This window comes from Lithobates pipiens, unplaced genomic scaffold (genome assembly GCF_037356315.1).
Source record: "Lithobates pipiens isolate NorthernLeopardFrog02 unplaced genomic scaffold, aLitPip1_a1.2 Scaffold_27, whole genome shotgun sequence".
Lineage (NCBI taxonomy): Eukaryota > Metazoa > Chordata > Amphibia > Anura > Ranidae > Lithobates > Lithobates pipiens.
Window position 1 is genome coordinate 2,239,240 of NW_027507788.1, and position 20,747 is coordinate 2,259,986.

The 20,747-nt window shown below is 52.7% G+C and overlaps 1 protein-coding gene across 1 annotated transcript; it reads left to right on the forward strand.

Moving 5' to 3' along the window:
* Positions 1-264: 264 nt before the first annotated feature.
* LOC143933044 (eukaryotic translation initiation factor 4 gamma 3-like) lies at positions 265-8,327 on the forward strand (the record flags this gene model as incomplete). The annotated part of the gene is given in 6 exon segments (XM_077455997.1): positions 265-349; positions 495-593; positions 1,281-1,418; positions 5,201-5,282; positions 5,359-5,505; positions 6,857-8,327. Coding segments are annotated over 6 exon segments (733 nt in total), but the record flags the coding sequence as incomplete, so codon positions are not given.
* Between the last annotated feature and the right edge of the window lie 12,420 nt (positions 8,328-20,747).

Here is a 20,747-nt window from a genome sequence, read left to right on the forward strand (position 1 = left end):
ACTTCGCAGAGTCGCTCTCATATACCATCCTGTTACTCCACAAAAGCCGCACTGACGGTGTGCCCCCTGAAAATGGATGGCAGACGGGTCCGCCAGTGGCTTACTGTCCTAGGGACATGTTGGAACAGTTTCCACCAAACACCTGCAGCCACTAATCCGTGTATTGTAACATGGTGGGTGTAGTTGTTATCAGGCTGAACAGACAAAAAACTAACAGTGTGTGGCCAATTTTACTGAAGGCTTTCTCGCTCTTTTATTTTACAGAGAGTTCAACAAGGCTCTGCTCCCTGTGGGCCGTGGGGGAGGGGTATTGCTGTCGGAAATTTTGCACCTTCTATGCAAACAAATGGTATGTTATCCATACAGAACATTGCCATGCGTGGGGCAGATGTGTACAAGTCACCCGCCTCTATCATGACATCACCTGTACAGAACGTTGTCATACATTGGGGTATACAGTGTGTATATTGTGTCCTTGTCATGTCATATTTCAGAGCCATAAGAAAGTGGCGGCATTGTGGAGGAAGACCGGGCTGAGATGGCAAGATTTACTACCCGACGGGGAGGATGTGCAAAGTTTTGTAAGTGAAAAGGTGAGAGACGGCCGGCTATGCAATCCTGTGTTCTGCACCTCCCTGTACAACCCCTTCCTATACTCTGCACCCCCCTTCCTATACTTTGCACCCCCCATTCCTATACAACCCCTTCCTATACTCTGCACCCCCCTTCCTATACAACCCCTTCCTATACTCTGCACCCCCCTTCCTATACAACCCCTTCCTATACTCTGCACCCCCCTTCCTATACAACCCCTTCCTATACTCTGCACTCCCCTTCCTATACTCTGCACCCCCCTTCCTATACAACCCCTTCCTATACTCTGCACCCCCCTTCCTATACAACCCCTTCCTATACTCTGCACTCCCCTTCCTATACTCTGCACCCCCCTTCCTATACAACCCCTTCCTATACTCTGCACCCCCCTTCCTATACTCTGCACTCCCCTTCCTATACTCTGCACCCCCCTTCCTATACAACCCCTTCCTATACTCTGCACCCCCCTTCCTATACAACCCCTTCCTTTACTCTGCACCCCCCTTCCTATACAACCCCTTCCTTTACTCTGCACCCCCTTCCTATACAACCCCTTCCTATACTCTGCACCCCCCTTCCTATACAACCCCTTCCTATGCTCTCATACCCCCTTCCGATATTCTGCACTACCCTTCCGTGAGTTCCACCAACAAAAAAAGAAAACCAATGTGGTTGTGTTTCCCCAGAATCTGGACTTCACGTTGTCAGACTGCTCCAGCCCTTCAGAGAAGAAGGAGATGACGGCGGAGGAGCTCAACAAGCGGCTGGAAGAGCTTATCATCGAGGAGAATGCCAGTGATGAACATATATTTGACTGGGTAGAAGTGAGTTCTGTCCTGTGGTAGTATAATGATTCTGTCTGGGTATACCAGAGAGCCCCACCCCTTGGAGCTCGTCTGGACCGCCCCTTAGGAGAAAAGGGCTGATTGGCTGCCTAGTCCAGTTTGTGTCTAATCATTGTAAGTTTACAAATCATGTCCTGCCAGGAGACCTGTGGACAGGTTGGAGGCTTCCATTGGGAATGCCTAATGTAGAGTTCGAGGCTCCCGTTGGGGGTGCCTGTGGACGGGTTGGAGGCTCCCGTTGGGGGTGCCTGTGGACGGGTTGGAGGCTCCCGTTGGGGGTGCCTGTGGACGGGTTGGAGGCTCCCGTTGGGGGTGCCTGTGGACGGGTTGGAGGCTCCCGTTGGGGGTGCCTGTGGACGGGTTGGAGGCTCCCGTTGGGGGTGCCTGTGGACCGGTTGGAGGCTCCCGTTGGGGGTGCCTGTGGACGGGTTGGAGGCTCCCGTTGGGGGTGCCTGTGGACGGGTTGGAGGCTCCCGTTGGGGGTGCCTGTGGACCGGTTGGAGGCTCCCGTTGGGGGTGCCTGTGGACGGGTTGGAGGCTCCCGTTGGAGGCGCCTGTGGATGGGTTGAAGGCTCCCATTGGGGGTGCCTGTGGACGGTTTGAAGGCGCCTGTGGACGGGTTGGAGGTTCCCGTTGGGGGTGCCTGTGGAAGGTTTGAAGGCTCCCGTTGGGGGTGCCTGTGGACAGTTTGAAGGTGCCTGTGGACGGGTTGGAGGCTCCCGTTGGGGCTGCCTGTGGACGGGTTGGAAGCTCCCGTTGGAGGCGCCTGTGGACGGGTTGAAGGCTCCCGTTGGAGGTGCTTGTGGACGGGTTGGAGGCTCCCGTTGGGGGTGCCTGTGGACGGTTTGAAGGCTCCCGTTGGGGGTGCCTGTGGACGGTTTGAAGGTGCCTGTGGACGGGTTGGAGGCTCTCGTTGGGGCTGCCTGTGGACGGGTTGGAGGCTCCCGTTGGGGCTGCCTGTGGACGGGTTGGAGGCTCCCGTTGGGGCTGCCTGTGGACGGGTTGGAGGCTCCCTTTGGGGCTGCCTGTGGACGGGTTGGAGGCTCCCTTTGGAGGTGCTTGTGGACGGGTTGAAGGCTCCCGTTAGGAGGTGCTTGTGGACGGGTTGGAGGCTCCCGTTGGAGGTGCTTGTGGACGGGTTGGAGGCTCCCTTTGGAGGTGCTTGTGGACGGGTTGGAGGCTCCCATTGGAGGTGCTTGTGGACGGGTTGGAGGCTCCCTTTGGAGGTGCTTGTGGACGGGTTGGAGGCTCCCTTTGGAGGTGCTTGTGGACGGGTTGGAGGCTCCCGTTGGAGGTGCTTGTGGACGGGTTGGAGGCTCCCTTTGGAGGTGCTTGTGGACGGGTTGGAGGCTCCCTTTGGAGGTGCTTGTGGACGGGTTGGAGGCTCCCGTTGGAGGTGCTTGTGGACGGGTTGGAGGCTCCCTTTGGAGGTGCTTGTGGACGGGTTGAAGGCTCCCGTTGGAGGTGCTTGTGGACGGGTTGGAGGCTCCCTTTGGAGGTGCTTGTGGACGGGTTGGAGGCTCCCGTTGGAGGTGCTTGTGGACGGGTTGGAGGCTCCCTTTGGAGGTGCTTGTGGACGGGTTGGAGGCTCCCTTTGGAGGTGCTTGTGGACGGGTTGGAGGCTCCCGTTGGAGGTGCTTGTGGACGGGTTGGAGGCTCCCTTTGGAGGTGCTTGTGGACGGGTTGGAGGCTCCCGTTGGAGGTGCTTGTGGACGGGTTGGAGGCTCCCTTTGGAGGTGCTTGTGGACGGGTTGGAGGCTCCCTTTGGAGGTGCTTGTGGACGGGTTGGAGGCTCCCGTTGGAGGTGCTTGTGGACGGGTTGGAGGCTCCCGTTGGAGGTGCTTGTGGACGGGTTGGAGGCTCCCGTTGGAGGTGCTTGTGGACGGGTTGGAGGCTCCCGTTGGAGGTGCTTGTGGACGGGTTGGAGGCTCCCGTTGGAGGTGCTTGTGGACGGGTTGGAGGCTCCCGTTGGAGGTGCTTGTGGACGGGTTGGAGGCTCCCGTTGGAGGTGCTTGTGGACGGGTTGGAGGCTCCCTTTGGAGGTGCTTGTGGACGGGTTGGAGGCTCCCGTTGGAGGTGCTTGTGGACGGGTTGGAGGCTCCCGTTGGAGGTGCTTGTGGACGGGTTGGAGGCTCCCTTTGGAGGTGCTTGTGGACGGGTTGGAGGCTCCCTTTGGAGGTGCTTGTGGACGGGTTGGAGGCTCCCGTTGGAGGTGCTTGTGGACGGGTTGGAGGCTCCCTTTGGAGGTGCTTGTGGACGGGTTGGAGGCTCCCGTTGGAGGTGCTTGTGGACGGGTTGGAGGCTCCCTTTGGAGGTGCTTGTGGACGGGTTGAAGGCTCCAGTTGGAGGTGCTTGTGGACGGGTTGGAGGCTCCCTTTGGAGGTGCTTGTGGACGGGTTGGAGGCTCCCGTTGGAGGTGCTTGTGGACGGGTTGGAGGCTCCCTTTGGAGGTGCTTGTGGACGGGTTGGAGGCTCCCGTTGGAGGTGCTTGTGGACGGGTTGGAGGCTCCCGTTGGAGGTGCTTGTGGACGGGTTGGAGGCTCCCTTTGGAGGTGCTTGTGGACGGGTTGGAGGCTCCCGTTGGAGGTGCTTGTGGACGGGTTGGAGGCTCCCGTTGGAGGTGCTTGTGGACGGGTTGAAGGCTCCCGTTGGAGGTGCTTGTGGACGGGTTGGAGGCTCCCGTTGGGGGTTGCCTGAAGACATGTTGAGGGATGCCTAAGGATGGTTTGGTGGCTCCTGTTGGGGGATGCCTGATAGGTTTTTGTTTTGTTTTTTATTATTATTATTATTATTATTTTTTATTTGAGAGAAAAGTACAAGATCACTACAGCATATATGCAACCTAATCATCACCGGAAGCTTCAAACCTGTCCTCAGGCCAATGGTTGTCAGTCCAAAAATAGGTGCCGATGACTCTGCAAGAAAACCCCTTTTTATTGCAGCGCAGGTAAAATCCAGCCAAAATACCTACGCATTTCAGCCCAAAAGGGGCCCTGAGCATATATTTAAAATATAAAAAAAAAAATTGTCATGCTATCACAATCCGGATAATAGTGACAAATTGTTAAATAGAAAAAGTCCTCTTTGTGTAGAAATTGATTGAATATCAACGGCATCCACCAACATAACTGGAAGTAGTCCTCCTGTGATATCACCACCACCAAGTGCCAAAATGCTTGCTTACCAGCTGTTGTTGACCCCGTCTTATAGGAGGTCAAACGCGCTGTGGCCTAATACCCAGCCAGGACCTTTACACGCCTGTAAGTCCTCTTGGGTGCCTACAGCGATGTCAATAAGCATCTCCAAGCAGCCTCCTTTGATTCCTCCCTAATCATCAGAGCAATGTTAGAGACCCTTTTGGGCTGAAACGCGTAGGCCTTTTGGCTGGATTTTACCTGTGCTGCTATAAACGGAGGTCTAGTTGCCGAATTTTACGGCTGCTTTTTTTTTTTTTTAGACTTTCATGCATGTATTAAGCCTGCAGCGGCTTTGGGTTGTGCTTTAAAGGCTCTGATTGGTAATGCCCGAGGACAGGTTTAGGCGTCCAGTGATGATGCCCGAGGACAGGTTTAAGGCTCTGATTGGCAATGCCTGAGGATAGTTGTTAGTACTTGGCCTTTTAGTCTGTGAAATGTGTCGGCCCTCTTTTGTTTTAGTACATGGCGTGTCTGGCAGCACAGACAGCAGGTAAGAGACATCTTGTGTGACATGTCCATTCTGAATGACCTGGAATTGTGCTGACCCGGCTTCTCCTCTTCCAGGCTAATCTAGATGAAGGCCAGATGATGTCTCCGACATTCCTTAGAGCTTTAATGACCGCAGTGTGCAAAGCGGCGATTGTGGGTGAGTGTTTGTGACCAGACGTGTCGTGTGAGGTCGGCAACGAGACTCTGACAGGTTCTCTTCTTTCCCTCCCCAGGGGATTGTTCTTCCTGCCGCGTGGACACTACTTTTCTCAAACAGAAGGTTCCAGTCTTAGTAAAGTACCTGGACTCCAATGTAGAGAGGGAACTACAAGCACTTTATGCACTTCAAGCATTGATAGTAAAACTTGATCAACCTCCCAGTGAGTACAAAGAGGGACACCTACCGAGCAACTTCCCTTCTCGTTATTGTTTGTTTATATGTGAAGGAAACACAGATTTCCCCCTCCAATCCTAACAACATTGCAGTCCCCTGCTCCATCACTCCCCATCCCAAGCTGCAGTGTCATGCTCCACCACCCTCTTATCCAAAGCTGGACTCCTCTGCTACTCCTTCCGCAATCCAGCACTATTGTCTTCTGCTCCACTGCTCATCTGATCCTAAAATCTTCCACTCCTTACTCCTCCCTCTCCCCCTTCCCTTCTCACGCTCCCATTTATACTCCCCCCCCCCCCCCCCCATCCCATGCTGCTGTCCCCAGCTACTTAAACCCACCCCCCAATCCCATTCTGCTGTCCCCAGCTACTTTGCCTCTGCCATTCCCTTATCCTCCCGGGCACACAGCGCCTCTCTGCCATTCCCTTCTCCTCCCAGGCACACAGCGCCTCTCTGCCATTCCCTTATCCTCCCGGGCACACAGCGCCTCTCTGCCATTCCCTTATCCTCCCGGGCACACAGCGCCTCTCTGCCATTCCCTTCTCCTCCCAGGCACACAGCGCCTCTCTGCCATTCCCTTATCCTCCCGGGCACACAGCGCCTCTCTGCCATTCCCTTCTCCTCCCGGGCACAGCGCCTCTCTGCCATTCCCTTCTCCTCCCGGGCACAGCGCCTCTCTGCCATTCCCTTATCCTCCCAGGCACAGCGCCTCTCTGCCATTCCCTTATCCTCCCGGGCACCCAGCGCCTCTCTGCCATTCCCTTATCCTCCCGGGCACCCAGCGCCTCTCTGCCATTCCCTTATCCTCCCGGGCACACAGCGCCTCTCTGCCATTCCCTTATCCTCCCGGGCACAGCGCCTCTCTGCCATTCCCTTATCCTCCCGGGCACACAGCGCCTCTCTGCCATTCCCTTATCCTCCCGGGCACACAGCGCCTCTCTGCCATTCCCTTATCCTCCCGGGCACAGCGCCTCTCTGCCATTCCCTTATCCTCCCGGGCACAGCGCCTCTCTGCCATTCCCTTATCCTCCCGGGCACAGCGCCTCTCTGCCATTCCCTTATCCTCCCGGGCACAGCGCCTCTCTGCCATTCCCTTATCCTCCCGGGCACACAGCGCCTCTCTGCCATTCCCTTATCCTCCCGGGCACAGCACTTCACCCCACCTAGTCACAATGCCCCCATCCCCCCCGCTATGGCAGTATTGTGTTGCGGTGTGAATATCCTAAATTGCTGCAGTTACAGGCTTCTGTCATTTGATTGATCCTGCGATAGGCTCTCTAACCCCCCGTCTCTCTCTCTCTCTCTCTCTCTCTCTCTCTCTCTCTCTCTCTCGGCAGACTTGCTCCGTATGTTTTTTGACTGCCTCTACGATGAAGAAGTCATATCGGAGGAGGCCTTCTACCGATGGGAGAGCAGCAAAGACCCCGCGGAGCAGAACGGGAAAGGCGTAGCACTAAAGTCAGTCACTGCCTTTTTCACGTGGCTGCGAGAAGCCGAGGAGGAATCCGAGGACAACTAGAAACTTAAATGACATTCTAAAGACCTTCTTCAAAGACGGACAAGACACAGCAAGGGCCACTTTCACCATCTTTATATACTTTATTTTTTTCCCCCCCTTGTTCCTCTGTTCGCCAATCAGGGTACAGAAAATGGATGAAAAAAAAAAAAAAAAACAAGAATGGATCAAATGGGATCCACCCCGTCGGTGAAACAACCGATACCCAGCCCAAGAATTAATTTAAGTTTGAGGTGTAGAGAGTGGGGGAGGGGAGGGGGGAGCAGTTCCAGAATTGGATCGGGGGGCGGTCGCCCCTGTTTATTGTGGGCTATTCTATTTATAGAAGTAAATATTAATTTTTTTTTTGTTTTTTCTTTTTTTTAATACTGCCCTCTCATGCTCTCATATTTTTTTTTATTTTTTTTTTTTAAAGCAGAGAAATAGAAAAGAGAAAGACTTGCCCTTGGAAAAAATAAATAAAAAATCCACAGATCATTTCAGAAAAAGAGAGAGAGAATAATTTATTATCCACGGACTACATGAACCAGCGTTTCCTCCCCTCTGTGAAGCAGATGTACTGTAAAAGACGGGAAACCTGGACCTTCCTCGCATTGTAGCCTGCCTTTTATATTTAAAAAAAAGAAAAAAAAAAAGATATAAAAGATAATGTTTTATGACAGGTTTGAGCTTTGACTGTCTCAGCGCTAGCGGGTTCATTTGGAAAAGGTTTGCGATGAGCTGAATTCCCGCCGTACAAGGCTTCCTCCATACACTGTGTCTGTCTAATACCCAAAGCCACCATCGGAGGCGCTACGGAGCGGGCCCAGCCGCTGACAACGGGATCTTGCGCTTGGCACGGTACGCAGCGCTAATGGTTAATAAGACGGCACCCGATTCCGGCTTCCCGCTCTCGGCTCTGTGGAAGCGCTGGAGCTAACCCCCCCTTTAGGCAATTCATTCCGGACGCCGAACTGCTGTCTTGGCTCATCAGATCGGCGTCGTGGTGACGCATGATTACGCAAAAGTTTGGGGGGTGGGCGGGGCACACAAAAAAAAATTTGCAATTCAGTATTTTAACAGTTGAATCGCCGCAGATTTAGAAGCTGACAAGTTTATAGGAGGCCTCCGACAGGACGTGACCGCGGGAAGGGGGAGCGTGACTCTGGGCCTGTACAAGCTGCAGCCAATACGAGTGCAGCTTTCCAAACTAACGGCACATGGACTGTGCCACGCTTTCTCTTATGTTGTATTTCTATTCATTTTAGCCTGGTTTCCTATGGAAAGAAAGGCTAATAAAACTCTGTACCCTGTTTTCTGTATGGTCTCTTTTTGTGTCTGCGTGTCTCTCTGGGGTGAGGGGAAGGCGGGTCCTGTAGGATGTGGGGGGGGAGTGCCGGGGGAATGCGGATCCTGTAGGGTGTGGTGGGGGTGGGGAATGTGGGTCCTGTGGGGGGGTGGGGAATGTGGGTCCTGTGGGTGTTGGGGGTGCCGGGGGAATGTGGGTCCTGTAGGGTGTGTTGGGGGTGCCGGAGGAATGCGGGTCCTGTAGGGTGTTGGGGGTGCCGGAGGAATGCGGGTCCTGTAGGGTGTTGGGGGTAAATGAGGCCCTGTAGCGTGTGGAGGAGGAATGGGATCCTGTAGGGGGGGTGTCGGGGGTATGCGGGTCCTGTAGGGTGTTGGGGGTGCCGGAGGAATGCGGGTCATGTAGGGTGTTGGGGGTGAATGAGGCCCTGTAGCGTGTGGAGGAGGAATGGGATCCTGTAGGGGGGGTATGCGGGTCCTGTAGGGTGTTGGGGGTGAATGAGGCCCTGTAGCGTGTGGAGGAGGAATGGGATCCTGTAGGGGGGGTGTCGGGGGTATGCGGGTCCTGTAGGGTGTTGGGGGTGCCGGAGGAATGCGGGTCATGTAGGGTGTTGGGGGTGAATGAGGCCCTGTAGCGTGTGGAGGAGGAATGGGATCCTGTAGGGGGGGTGTCGGGGGTATGCGGGTCCTGTAGGGTGTTGGGGGAATGGGGCCTTGTGGTGGGATGGGTTCTTGTAGTGTGTGGGGTCCTGCAGGGTGGGTGTAAGTGTGAGGGTGAATGGGGTCCTGTAGCATGTGGAGGAGGAATGGGGTCCTGTAGGTTGTGTAAGGAAGGGGGGGTAGGAGTAATGTCCCATAGGGTGTGGATGAGGCCCTGTAGGGTGGGTGGGAAGAGGGTTGTGTAGGTGTGATGGGGGTCCTGTAGAGTGTGTAAGTGGGGGTGGTTGGGTTGAGGTCCTGTAGGTTGTGTAAGGGAGGGGGGTAGGAGTGATGTCCCATAGGGTGGGTGGGAAGAGGTGTGTGTGTAAGTGGGGGGGGGGGAGGGTTGGGTTGAGGTCCTGTGTGGGGTTGATGGGGTCCTGTAGTGGGTGTAAGGGGGGGAGGGTGGGGTCGTGTGTGTGTGTGGGATGAGGTGTGTGTGTAGGGGGGGGGTTGGGTTGAGGTCCTGTAGGGGTGTGGGTGAGGTGTGTGTGTGGTGATGGGGTCCTGTAGTGTGTGTAAGGGGGGGAGGGTGAGTTCCGGTAGGGGTGTGTGTGTGTGTGTGTAAGGGGAGGCGGGGGGGGGGGGGGGTTGGGTTGAGGTCCTGTAGGGGTGTGTGGGGGTGATGGGGTCCTGTAGTGTGTGTAAGGAGGGGGGGTGGGGTGGTTGGGTTGAGGTCCTGTGGAGGGGGGGTGATGGGGTCCTGTAGTGTGTGTAAGGGGGGAGGGTGAGGTCCGGTAGGGGTGTGTGTGTGTGGATGAGGTGTGTGTGTAAGGGAAGGGGTGGGGTTGGGTTGAGGTCCTGTAGGGGTGTGTGTGTGGGGGTGATGGGGTCCTGTAGTGTGTGTAAGGCGGGGGGTGTTGAGGTCCTGGGGGGGGGGTTGGGTTGACGTCCCGTTGAAGGGGGGGGGGGAGGGTGAGGGCGAAGGCCTGTGGGGGGGTTGAGGTCCTGTAGGGGTGTGAAGGAGGATCACCTCTGTCCTGTGTTCTGCTCAGTGGAAGTCTTTCGGATATTGTTGACTTGAGTTCAGAAGAAGACGCCCCTCCCACGTTGGCCCTGAACTGGTTTGTTTTTCTACATGGCCTGAAATGGACCCAAAACTCCACCTGCTGGTTGGAGAGGAGAATACAAAACAATTGTGATGTCATACTTGTTAATTGTGTTTTATGTCTGAGCCCTTTATCTGCTGCTGTTGGGGGGAGGGGGGGGGTGCTGAGTGGAATATCCCACCAGGGTCACTTACCATGAGCCAATGAAAATGGCCGTGTGTCTTTGGAAAGCAAGCACAGAGAAGATGCGAACTCCATGCAGACGATGTTCTGACCAGTGTTGCCAACCCTCTGAAGTTAAATTTATTGGCAGGACCCCAAAATTTACAAATGCCACAATTTTTTATTTTTTTTGCTGGCAAAAATCATGAAGTTTGCTGACAGAAGCACATCTTTTACTGGCACTGCAAAAACAGCGCCTACAGTGCCAGTCTTCAGTGCAAATACCAATATGTAAACTACAAACATGTAGCCGGCGCTCTTCTCAATGTGTTTAAGTTAAACAAAAGTAAAATAAACGAATTTCTTCACTTACAAGGTCCGGGGGGAACAGAGGCGGCGCAGACAATGGGCATGGATGGTACAGGAGGGGGTCTGTCAGTAGAGGTAGGTCGGCACAATACACAGCTGCGGTCTGACTGACCTGGATGGATGGATGGTCAGTTGGTGCTCCAGGCCAGGCACAGGCATCACTGACCTCCCTGGACCCCTGCTGTGGTGAGGCGCCGCCCATTCAAAAATGGCGGCAGGTGGTGACATTACATCACTGCGCAAATGCGCCTGCCCATGGCGCCCGGTGTGCACAAGTTCTCGCAAGCCTGGCAGGCTTCGGAACAGCGCATGCGCAGTAGCCATCTTTTTTTTTACGGGGCACTGCTGCCCGTAACGGACATTCACGGGCACCCCGAATTTTTGGAATGAAATTTACAGGTTGCCCGTGAATTACCGGGCGGTTGGCAACACTGGTTCTGGCCAAAATTCAAACAGAGGATCCCAGTGCTGCCCCAACCACTGCATGCCAGATTTATCTGCTGAACAGCATTATATTTCATTCTTCAGTATATATCCAATTACTGGCCCCTTTGTTAGGTCCTCCTTGCGAGTAGCAGGTGTGACCCCCCTTTTATTAGGTGCACCTTGCTAGTAGTGGGTTGGACCCCCTTTTTTAGGTCCCCCTTGCTAGTAGTGGGTTGGACCCCCTTTATTAGGCGCCCCCGTTGCTAGTAGAGGGTTGGACCACCTTTATTAGGTCCCCCTTGCTAGTAGCAGGTGTGACCCCCTTTATTAGCTCCCCCTTGCTAGTCCCGGGGTGGACCCCTTTATTAGGTGCACCTTGCTAGTATCAGGTTGGACCCCCTTTATTAGGTGCACCTTTCTAGTAGCGGGTTGGACCCCCTTTATTAGGCGCCCCTGTTGCTAGTAGAGGGTTGGACCCCCTTTATTAGGTGCACCTTGCTAGTAGTGGGTTGGACCCCCTTTATTAGGTCCCCCTTGCTAGTAGTGGGTTGGACCCCCTTTATTAGGCACCCCCGTTGCTAGTAGAGGGTTGGACCACCTTTATTAGGTCCCCCTTGCTAGTAGTGGGTTGGACCCCTTTTATTGGGTCCTCCTTCCTAGTAGTAGGTTGGACCCCCCTTTATTAGGTCCCCCTTGCTAGTAGTGGGTTGGACCACCTTTATTAGGCGCCCCTGTTGCTAGTAGAGGGTTGGACCACCTTTATTAGGTGCACCTTGCTAGTAGTAGGTTGGACCCCCCTTTATTAGGTCCCCCTTGCTAGTAGTGGGTTGGACCCCCTTTATTAGGCGCCCCTGTTGCTAGTAGAGGGTTGGACCACCTTTATTAGGCGCCCCTGTTGCTAGTAGAGGGTTGGACCACCTTTATTAGGTGCACCTTGCTGGTAGAGAGTTGGAACCCCTTTATTAGGTCCTCCTTGGCGGTAGCGGGTTGGACCCCCTTTATTAGGCCCCCCTTGCCGGTACCAGGTTGGACCCCCTTTATTTGGTCCTCCTTGCCGGTAGTGGGTTGGACCCCCTTTATTAGGCCCCCCTTGCTGGTACCAGGTTGGACCCCCTTTATTTGGTCCTCCTTGCCGGTAGTGGGTTGGACCCCCTTTATTAGGCCCCCTCCTCGCCGGTACCAGGTTGTACCCCCTTTATTTGGTCCTCCTTGCCGGTAGCGGGTTGGACCCCCTTTATTAGGCCCCCCTTGCCGGTACCAGGTTGGACTCCCTTTATTTGGTCCTCCTTGCCGGTAGTGGGTTGGACCCCCTTTATTAGGCCCCCCTTGGCGGTACCAGGTTGGACCCCCTTTATTTGGTCCTCCTTGCCGGTAGTGGGTTGGACCCCCTTAATTAGGCCCCCCTCGCCGGTACCAGGTTGGACCCCCTTTATTTGGTCCTCCTTGCCGGTAGCGGGTTGGACCCCCTTTATTAGGCCCCCCTTGGCGGTAGCGGGTTGGACCCCCCTTATTAGGCCCCCCTTGCCGGGAGCGGGTTGGACCCCCTTTATTTGGTCCTCCTTGCCGGTAGCGGGTTGGACCCCCTTTGTTAGGCCCCCCTTGCCGGTAGCGGGTTGGACCCCCCTTATTAGGCCCCCCTTGCCGGTAGCGGGTTGGACCCCCTTTATTAGGCCCCCCTTGCCGGTAGCGGGTTGGACCCCCTTTATTAGGTCCCCCTTGCCGGTAGCGGGTTGGACCCCCTTTATTAGGTCCCCCTTGCCGGTAGCGGGTTGGACCCCCTTTGGCCTTCATTCTTGGTGGCAGAGATACAACAAGGTGCTGGGAACGTTCCTCAGAGATTTTGCTCCATAGTGACCCGATGACATCACACAGTTGTGGCAGCGCTGCAGGGAGGAAATGGGCGATCTGTGCCAGACAGGCTGTGCCCAGGCACAACTGGCACACTCTGTGGGCGTGGCTAGGACCCCCTATTGCCTTCATTGGACAGCTTTTGGTCGGTCCTGACCACTGTATATTAAAAAATTAAAGTTAGTGCAGCGCAAATAAAACAGCAAATCCACAAACACAGATAAAGAAAGCGAACGTCTCGCAGCGCGGAGGATGAAGATTCCGAGTCCATGTTCCTCCCAGATATGACCTCTGAGAGCTGAATGAAGGGCAGCAGCGCCGGTATCCCCAATGGGATGGAGAGAGTTGGCTGGTGTAGTAATGGAACCCGATCATCCGGGGCGGGGTATAGAAATAAACGATCGACGCGATCTCCGTCATGTGCATTTAAACCGGCAAGGGGGGGCCTAATAAAGGGGGTCCAACCCGCTACCGCCAAAAACTCTTAAGGCCATAACATAAAATAACGCTACATGTATCGATGAAAGATAAGACCAGTAAAATACAGCGTTATGGCAGCGGGTGACGTCCGCAATATAGCTCCTCCGCCCCCGTACGCGTTGCGTCCTATGGGACTTCGTCAGTGAGGTCCCGACCACTGCAGACCGGACACATCCCACAAGAGCTGCAATTTTGGCGTTGCTCTGACCCCCGTTGTCTAAACATTATAATTTGATCCTTTGCCAAAGTCCCTCAAATCCTTACTCTACTCAAGTCATTCTGCTTTTAACACATCAACTTCAGGGACAACATGTTCACCTGCTGCCCCATATATCCCACCCACTTTCAGATGCCATTGTAACCAAATAATCCGTGTTATCACTTTACCTGTCAGTGGTCAGAGTGTTCTAGCTGATCGGTGTGTGTGTATAGAGGGGGAGGGGGTGCGTGTACATATATACAGCATCTGACGAAAGTAAGTACACCCCTCAGTGACATGTCTTCTCTCTTTTCATGTGACAACACTGAAGAAATGACACTTGTCTACAATGTAAAGTAGTGAGTGTACAGCTTGTATAACAGTGTAAATTTCCTGTCCCCTCAAAATAACTCAACACACAGCCATTAATGTCTAAACCGCTGGCAACAAAAGTCAGTACACCCCTAAGTGAAAATCTCCAAATTGGGCCCAAAGTGTCAATATTTTGTGTGGCCACCTTTATTTTCCAGCACTGCCTTATCCCTCTTGGGCATGGAGGTCAGCAGAGCTTCACAGGTCGTCACTGGAGTCCTCTTCCCCTCCCCCATGATGACATCACGGAGCTGGTGGATGTTGGAGACCTTCCCCTCCTCCACCTTCCGTCTGAGGATCCCCCACAGATGATCAGTAGGGTTTAGGTCTGGAGACATGCTTGGCCAGTCCATCACCTTTACCCTCAGCTTCTTTAGCAAGGCAGTGGTGGTGTTGGAGGTGTGTTTGGGGTGGTTATCATGTTGGAATACTGCTCTGCGGTCCAGTCTCTGAAGGGAGGGGATCATGCTCTGCTTCAGTATGTCACAGTACATGTTGGCATTCATGGTCCCCTCAATGATCTGTAGTGAAATGCAGGGCTTAGAACTCCACCTGACTGTTTAGATGTTGAATTTTAAAGGCAGCGGCAAGTCTGCTCATCTCACAGGTTTTCTAATCTGAGACAGTCGCTGCTTTTAAAATTCAACATCTAAACATTCAGACGGATGGGCACTGGTCGGGCTACATTGATGGGCACTTGTCAGGTTACATTGATGGGCACTGATGAGGCTACATTGATGGGCACTTGTCAGGTTACATTGATGGGTACTGATGAGGCTACATTGATGGGCACTGGTCAGGTTACATTGATGGGCACTGGTCAGGTTACATTGAAGGGCACTGATGAGCCTACATTTATGGGCACTAATGAGGCTACATTGATGGGCACTAATGAGGCTACATTGATGGGCACTAATGAGGCTACATTTATGGGCATTGGTCAGGCTACATTGGTGGGCACTGATGAGACTACATTGATGGGCACTGGTCAGGCTACATTGATGGGCACTGGTCAGGCTACATTGATGGGCACTGATGAGACTACATTGATGGGCACTGGTCAGGCTACATTGATGGGCACTGGTCAGGCTACATTGATGGGCACTGGTCAGGCTACATTGGTGGGCACTGATGAGACTACATTGGTGGGCACTGGTCAGGCTACATTGATGGGCACTGGTCAGGCTACATTGGTGGGCACTGATGAGACTACATTGATGGGCACTGGTCAGGCTACATTGATGGGCACTGGTCAGGCTACATTGATGGGCACTGGTCAGGCTACATTGATGGGCACTGGTCAGGTTACATTGGTGGGCACTGGTCAGGTTACATTGAAGGGCACTGATGAGCCTACATTTATGGGCACTGATCAGGCTACATTGATGGGCACTGGTCAGGCTACATTGATGGGCACTGGTCAGGTTACATTGATGGGCACCGGTGAGATTACATCGATAGGCACTGGTCAGGCTACATTGAAGGACACTGGTCAGGTTACACTGATGAGGCTACATTGATGGGCACTTGTCAGGTTACATTGATGGGTACTGATGAGGCTACATTGATGGGCACTGGTCAGGTTACATTGATGGGTACTGGTCAGGTTACATTGAAGGGCACTGATGAGCCTACATTTATGGGCACTAATGAGGCTACATTGATGGGCACTAATGAGGCTACATTGATGGGCACTAATGAGGCTACATTGATGGGCACTAATGAGGCTACATTTATGGGCATTAGTCAGGCTACATTGGTGGGCACTGATGAGGCTACATTGATGGGCACTGGTCAGGCTACATTGATGGGCACTGGTCAGGCTACATTGATGGCCACTGATCAGGCTACATTGATGGGCACTGGTCAGGCTACATTGATGGGCACTGGTCAGGCTACATTGGTGGGCACTGGTCAGGCTACATTGATGGGCACTGGTCAGGCTACAGTGGTGGGCACTGATCAGGCTACATTGATGGGCACTGGTCAGGCTACATTGATGGGCACTGGTCAGGTTACATTGATGGGCATCGGTGAGATTACATCGATGGGCACTGGTCAGGCTACATCGATGGGCACTGTTCAGGCTACATCGATGGGCACTGATGAGATTACATTGATGGTCAGGTTAGATTGATGGGCACTGATGAGGCTGCACTTGTTACCCATGCTCACATTGGGACGATTTGGCATGTCAAATCGGCGGCTATTGCTGGCAATGACACCATCCGAATTGGTGCAACGCCGACTTTGCGGCGCTGCATCGATTTCCATAAGTAGTTCCTGTCTTACTTTCAGGGGCGATTTGAATAGATGTCGCCCCTGAGTTGGGATTGCATTGCCGGTTGGAAATTGTATGAGTTCAGCTGAACCCGCACGAATCTGAAACCTGGGCTTAATGTACAGAGCGGAAGAGGTGGAGCCTAAAGAGGAAGGGGTGTGGTTTCCAGATGACAGGATGGGTCTTAAACAGGAAGGGGTGTGTCAAATTTAAATTGGAGGGTGCATGAGTTTAGTCAGGCCTAGGGCACCACTGTGTGTGTTTGTATGTATGTGTATATATATATATATACAGTCAGGGGTCAGAATGTTCTGGTTGATGGGTATAAATGGATATAATCAGTGTGGGCCGTGCCGGTAGTATAGTGAGGGGGGAAAAGTATTTGATCGGCTGCTAATTTTGTCGGTTTGCCCCACTGACAAAGAAACGATCGTCTATCATTTTATTGGTTGGTTTATTATAACAGTGAGAGAATCACAACAAAAATATCCAGAAAAACACATTTCATAAAAGTTATAAATTGATTTGCATTTTAATGAGTGAAATAAGTATGTGAACCCTTCACAGAACAGGACTTACTAATTGGTGGAGAAACCCTTGTTGGAGATCACAGAGGTCAGACATTTCTTGGAGTTGGCCTCCAGATTCGCACATCTCAGGAGGGATTTTGTCCTCTTTGCAGATCTTCTTCAAGTCATTGAGGTTTCCAGGCTGACGTTTGGTGACTCGAACCTTCAGCTCCCTCCACATATCTTCTATGGAATTAAGGTCTGGAGACTGGCTCCAGACCTTAAAGCAACTCCTTTGTTGCCTTGGCCGTGTGTTTTTGGGTCATTGCCATGCTGGAATACCCATCCACGACCCATTTTTAATGCCCTGGCTGAGGGAAGATTTGATGGTACATGGCCCTGTCCATCGTCTCTTTGATGCGGTGAAGTTGTCCTGTCCCCTTAGAAGAAAAACACCCCCAAAGCATAATGTTTCCACCTCCATGTATGATGGTGGGGGATGGTGTTCTTGGGGTCATAGAACCTCCATGTATGACGGTGGGGGATGGTGTTCTTGGGGTCATAGGTCCTCCATGTATGATGGTGGGGGATGGGGTTCTTGGGGTCATAGGATCTCCATGTATGATGGTGGGGGATGGTGTTCTTGGGGTCATAGGATCTCCATGTATGATGGTGGGGGATGGTGTTCTTGGGGTCATAGGTCCTCCATGTATGACGGTGGGGGATGGTGTTCTTGGGGTCATAGGTCCTCCATGTATGATGGTGGGGGATGGGGTTCTTGGGGTCATAGGATCTCCATGTATGATGGTGGGGGATGGTGTTCTTGGGGTCATAGGTCCTCCATGTATGACGGTGGGGGATGGTGTTCTTGGGGTCATAGGTCCTCCATGTATGATGGTGGGGGATGGGGTTCTTGGGGTCATAGGATCTCCATGTATGATGGTGGGGGATGGTGTTCTTGGGGTCATAGGATCTCCATGTATGATGGTGGGGGATGGTGTTCTTGGGGTCATAGGTCCTCCATGTATGACGGTGGGGGATGGTGTTCTTGGGGTCATAGGTCCTCCATGTATGACGGTGGGGGATGGTGTTCTTGGGGTCATAGGCACCATTCCTCCTCCTCCTCCAAACACGGAGAGTTGAGTTGATGACAAAGATCTGGATTTTTGGTCTCCTCTGACCACAACCCTTCCCCCGGTTCTCCTCGGAATCATTCGATGTTCATTCGTGATCTTCAGACGGACCTGTACATGTGATTTCCTGAGCGGGGGGACCTGTACATGTGATTTCCTGAGCGGGGGGACCTGTACATGTGATTTCCTGAGCGGGGGGACCTGTACATGTGATTTCCTGAGCGGGGGGGACCTGTACATGTGATTTCCTGAGCGGGGGGACCTGTACATGTGATTTCCTGAGCGGGGGGACCTGTACATGTGATTTCCTGAGCGGGGGGGACCTGTACATGTGATTTCCTGAGCGGGGGGACCTGTACATGTGATTTCCTGAGCGGGGGGACCTGTACATGTGATTTCCTGAGCGGGGGGACCTTGCGGGGGCTGCAGGATTTCAGTCCCTCGCGGTGTAGTGTGTTACCGATTGTTCTCTTGGTGACTATGGTCCCGGCTGAGATCATGGAGAAGATTCTCCGGTGTAGTTCTGGGCGGATTCCTCACCGTTCTCCTGATCATTGATCCTCCACGAGGTGAGATCTTCCATGGAGCCCCAGACCGAGGAGATCCATCGTTATTTTGTGAATAATAATCCCACCATCTGTTGTCACCTCTCACCAAGCTGCTTGGCGATGGTCTTGTAGCCCATTCCAGCCTTGTGTAGGTCTCCAATCTTCTCCCCGACATCCTTGGACAGATCTTTGGTCTCCATGGTGGAGAGATTGGAATCTGATGGATTCTGTGGATATTTATACGTTTATATATTATCCCTTTAAGAGAGAAGAGTGCTCCTAATCTCAGCTTGTTACTTGTATAGAAGACACCTGGGAGGCAGAAATCTTGCCGATTGTTGGGGATCAAATACTTATTTCAATCATTAAAATGCAAATCGATTTATAACTTTTATGAAATGTGTTTTTCTGGATATTTTTGTTGTTATTCTCTCACTGTTATAATAAACTGACCAATAAAATTATAGACGATCGTTTCTTTGTCAGTGGGGCAAACCGACAAAATCAGCAGCCGATTAACCACTTAAGGACCGCCGCATGCCAATGTGCGTCATCACAATGGCATGTACAGGCACAAGCACGTACATGTACGTGCTCGCCTTCCAGCGGGTGGGGGGTCCAATCGGACCCCCTCCCGCTGGCTGCGGCAGTCCGTTTCGCTGCAGGAGCGATCCGGGATGAGGGGATGGCCGTTGGTTTCTGGCCACCTCCTCTCGATCGCTCCTGGCAAATGAGAAGCTTCCCCCGCTGTGTATAGTAAACACAGGCAGGGAGGAAGTGATGTCATTCTCCTCGGGGCGGTCTTATTGACCGGACAACGAGGAGAAGTGAAAGTAAGTGCACCAACACTACACTAACACGTAGGCACACAACACCCCCCCCCCCGATCCCCCCTCCCCGCCCCCCCCCCAAGTCACAGTGTCACTGATTGCAGTGATCATTTATTTACTGATCACTGCATTCAGTGTCAGTTGTGACAGTAAAAACTGTCAGGGCAGTTAGTGTTAGGTCCAGGGTAGCCCCCTACCACCCCCAGTAAAGATTTAACCCCCTGATTGCCGCTAGTTAACCCTTTCACCCCCTTTTGACAGTGTCACTAAGCGATCGTTTTTCTGATCGCTGCATTAGTGTCACTAGGTAGCTAGTTATTTTTTTAGGGTCACCGCCAGGTTTTTATAGCGCTAGGTACCCCCATATACTACCCAATAATGGTTTTAACCCCCTGATTGCCCCTAGTTAACCCTTTCACCAGCGATCACAGTATAAGTGTCACTGGTAACGCTGGATAGCCAGTTAGTTATTTAGGTTCCCCGTCAGGTTTTTATATAGCGCCAGGGACCTCCATATACTACCTAATAAAAATTTGAACCCCCTGATTGCCCCTAGTTAACCCTTTCACCACTGATCACCGTATAAGTGTTACAGGTGACTCTGGTTAGTTTGCTTTTTATAGCATCAGGGCACCCACCATTTATTACCCAATAAAGGTTTAACCCCCTGATCACCCGGTGGGTTATATCAATTAGGTTTTAGGGTCAGGGTCTGCGTCGCCCCAGGCAGCGCTAGGTTAGTGCCAGTACCGCTAACACCCACGCGCAAAGCATAAACCTCCTGTAGTGGTATAGAATCTGAACAGATCAATATCTGATCTGATCAGATCTATACTAGCGTCCCCAGCAGTTTAGGGTTCCAAAAAAACGCACTGTTAGCGGGATCAGCCCAGATACCTGCTGGCACCTGCGTTTTGCTCCTCCGCCCAGCCCACCCAAGTGCAGTATCGATCGATCACTGTCACTTACAAAACACTAAACACATAACTGCAGCGATCGCAGAGTCAGGCCTGATCCCTGCCATCGCTAAGTTTTTTTTGGTAGCATTTTATATTTAAATCCTGAAGGCAGTGCTTGGATTTCGGGGCCCCGTACGCGGCTAGGCTCCCAAAAAGTCCCCCACATGTGGTATCCCCGTACTCGGGAGAAGCAGCAAAATTTATTTTGGGGTGTAATTTCACATATGCCCATAGCATGTGTGAGCAATATATCATTTAGTGACAACTTTGTGCAAACAAAAAAAAAAATTGTAATATTCCCGCAACTTGTGGCAAAATATAAAATATATCCAATGGACTCAACATGCCTCTCAGTAAATAGCTTGGGGTGTCTACTTTCCAAAATGGGGTCATTTGGGGGGGGTTTTGTGCTATTTTGGCATTTTATGGCCTTCGAAACTGTGATAGGTAGTGAGGAGTTAAATCAAAAATTTACACCCTTAGAAATCCTGAAGGTGGTGATTGGTTTTCGGGGTGCCGTACACAGCTAGACTCCCAAAAAGTCCCACACATGTGGTATCCCCA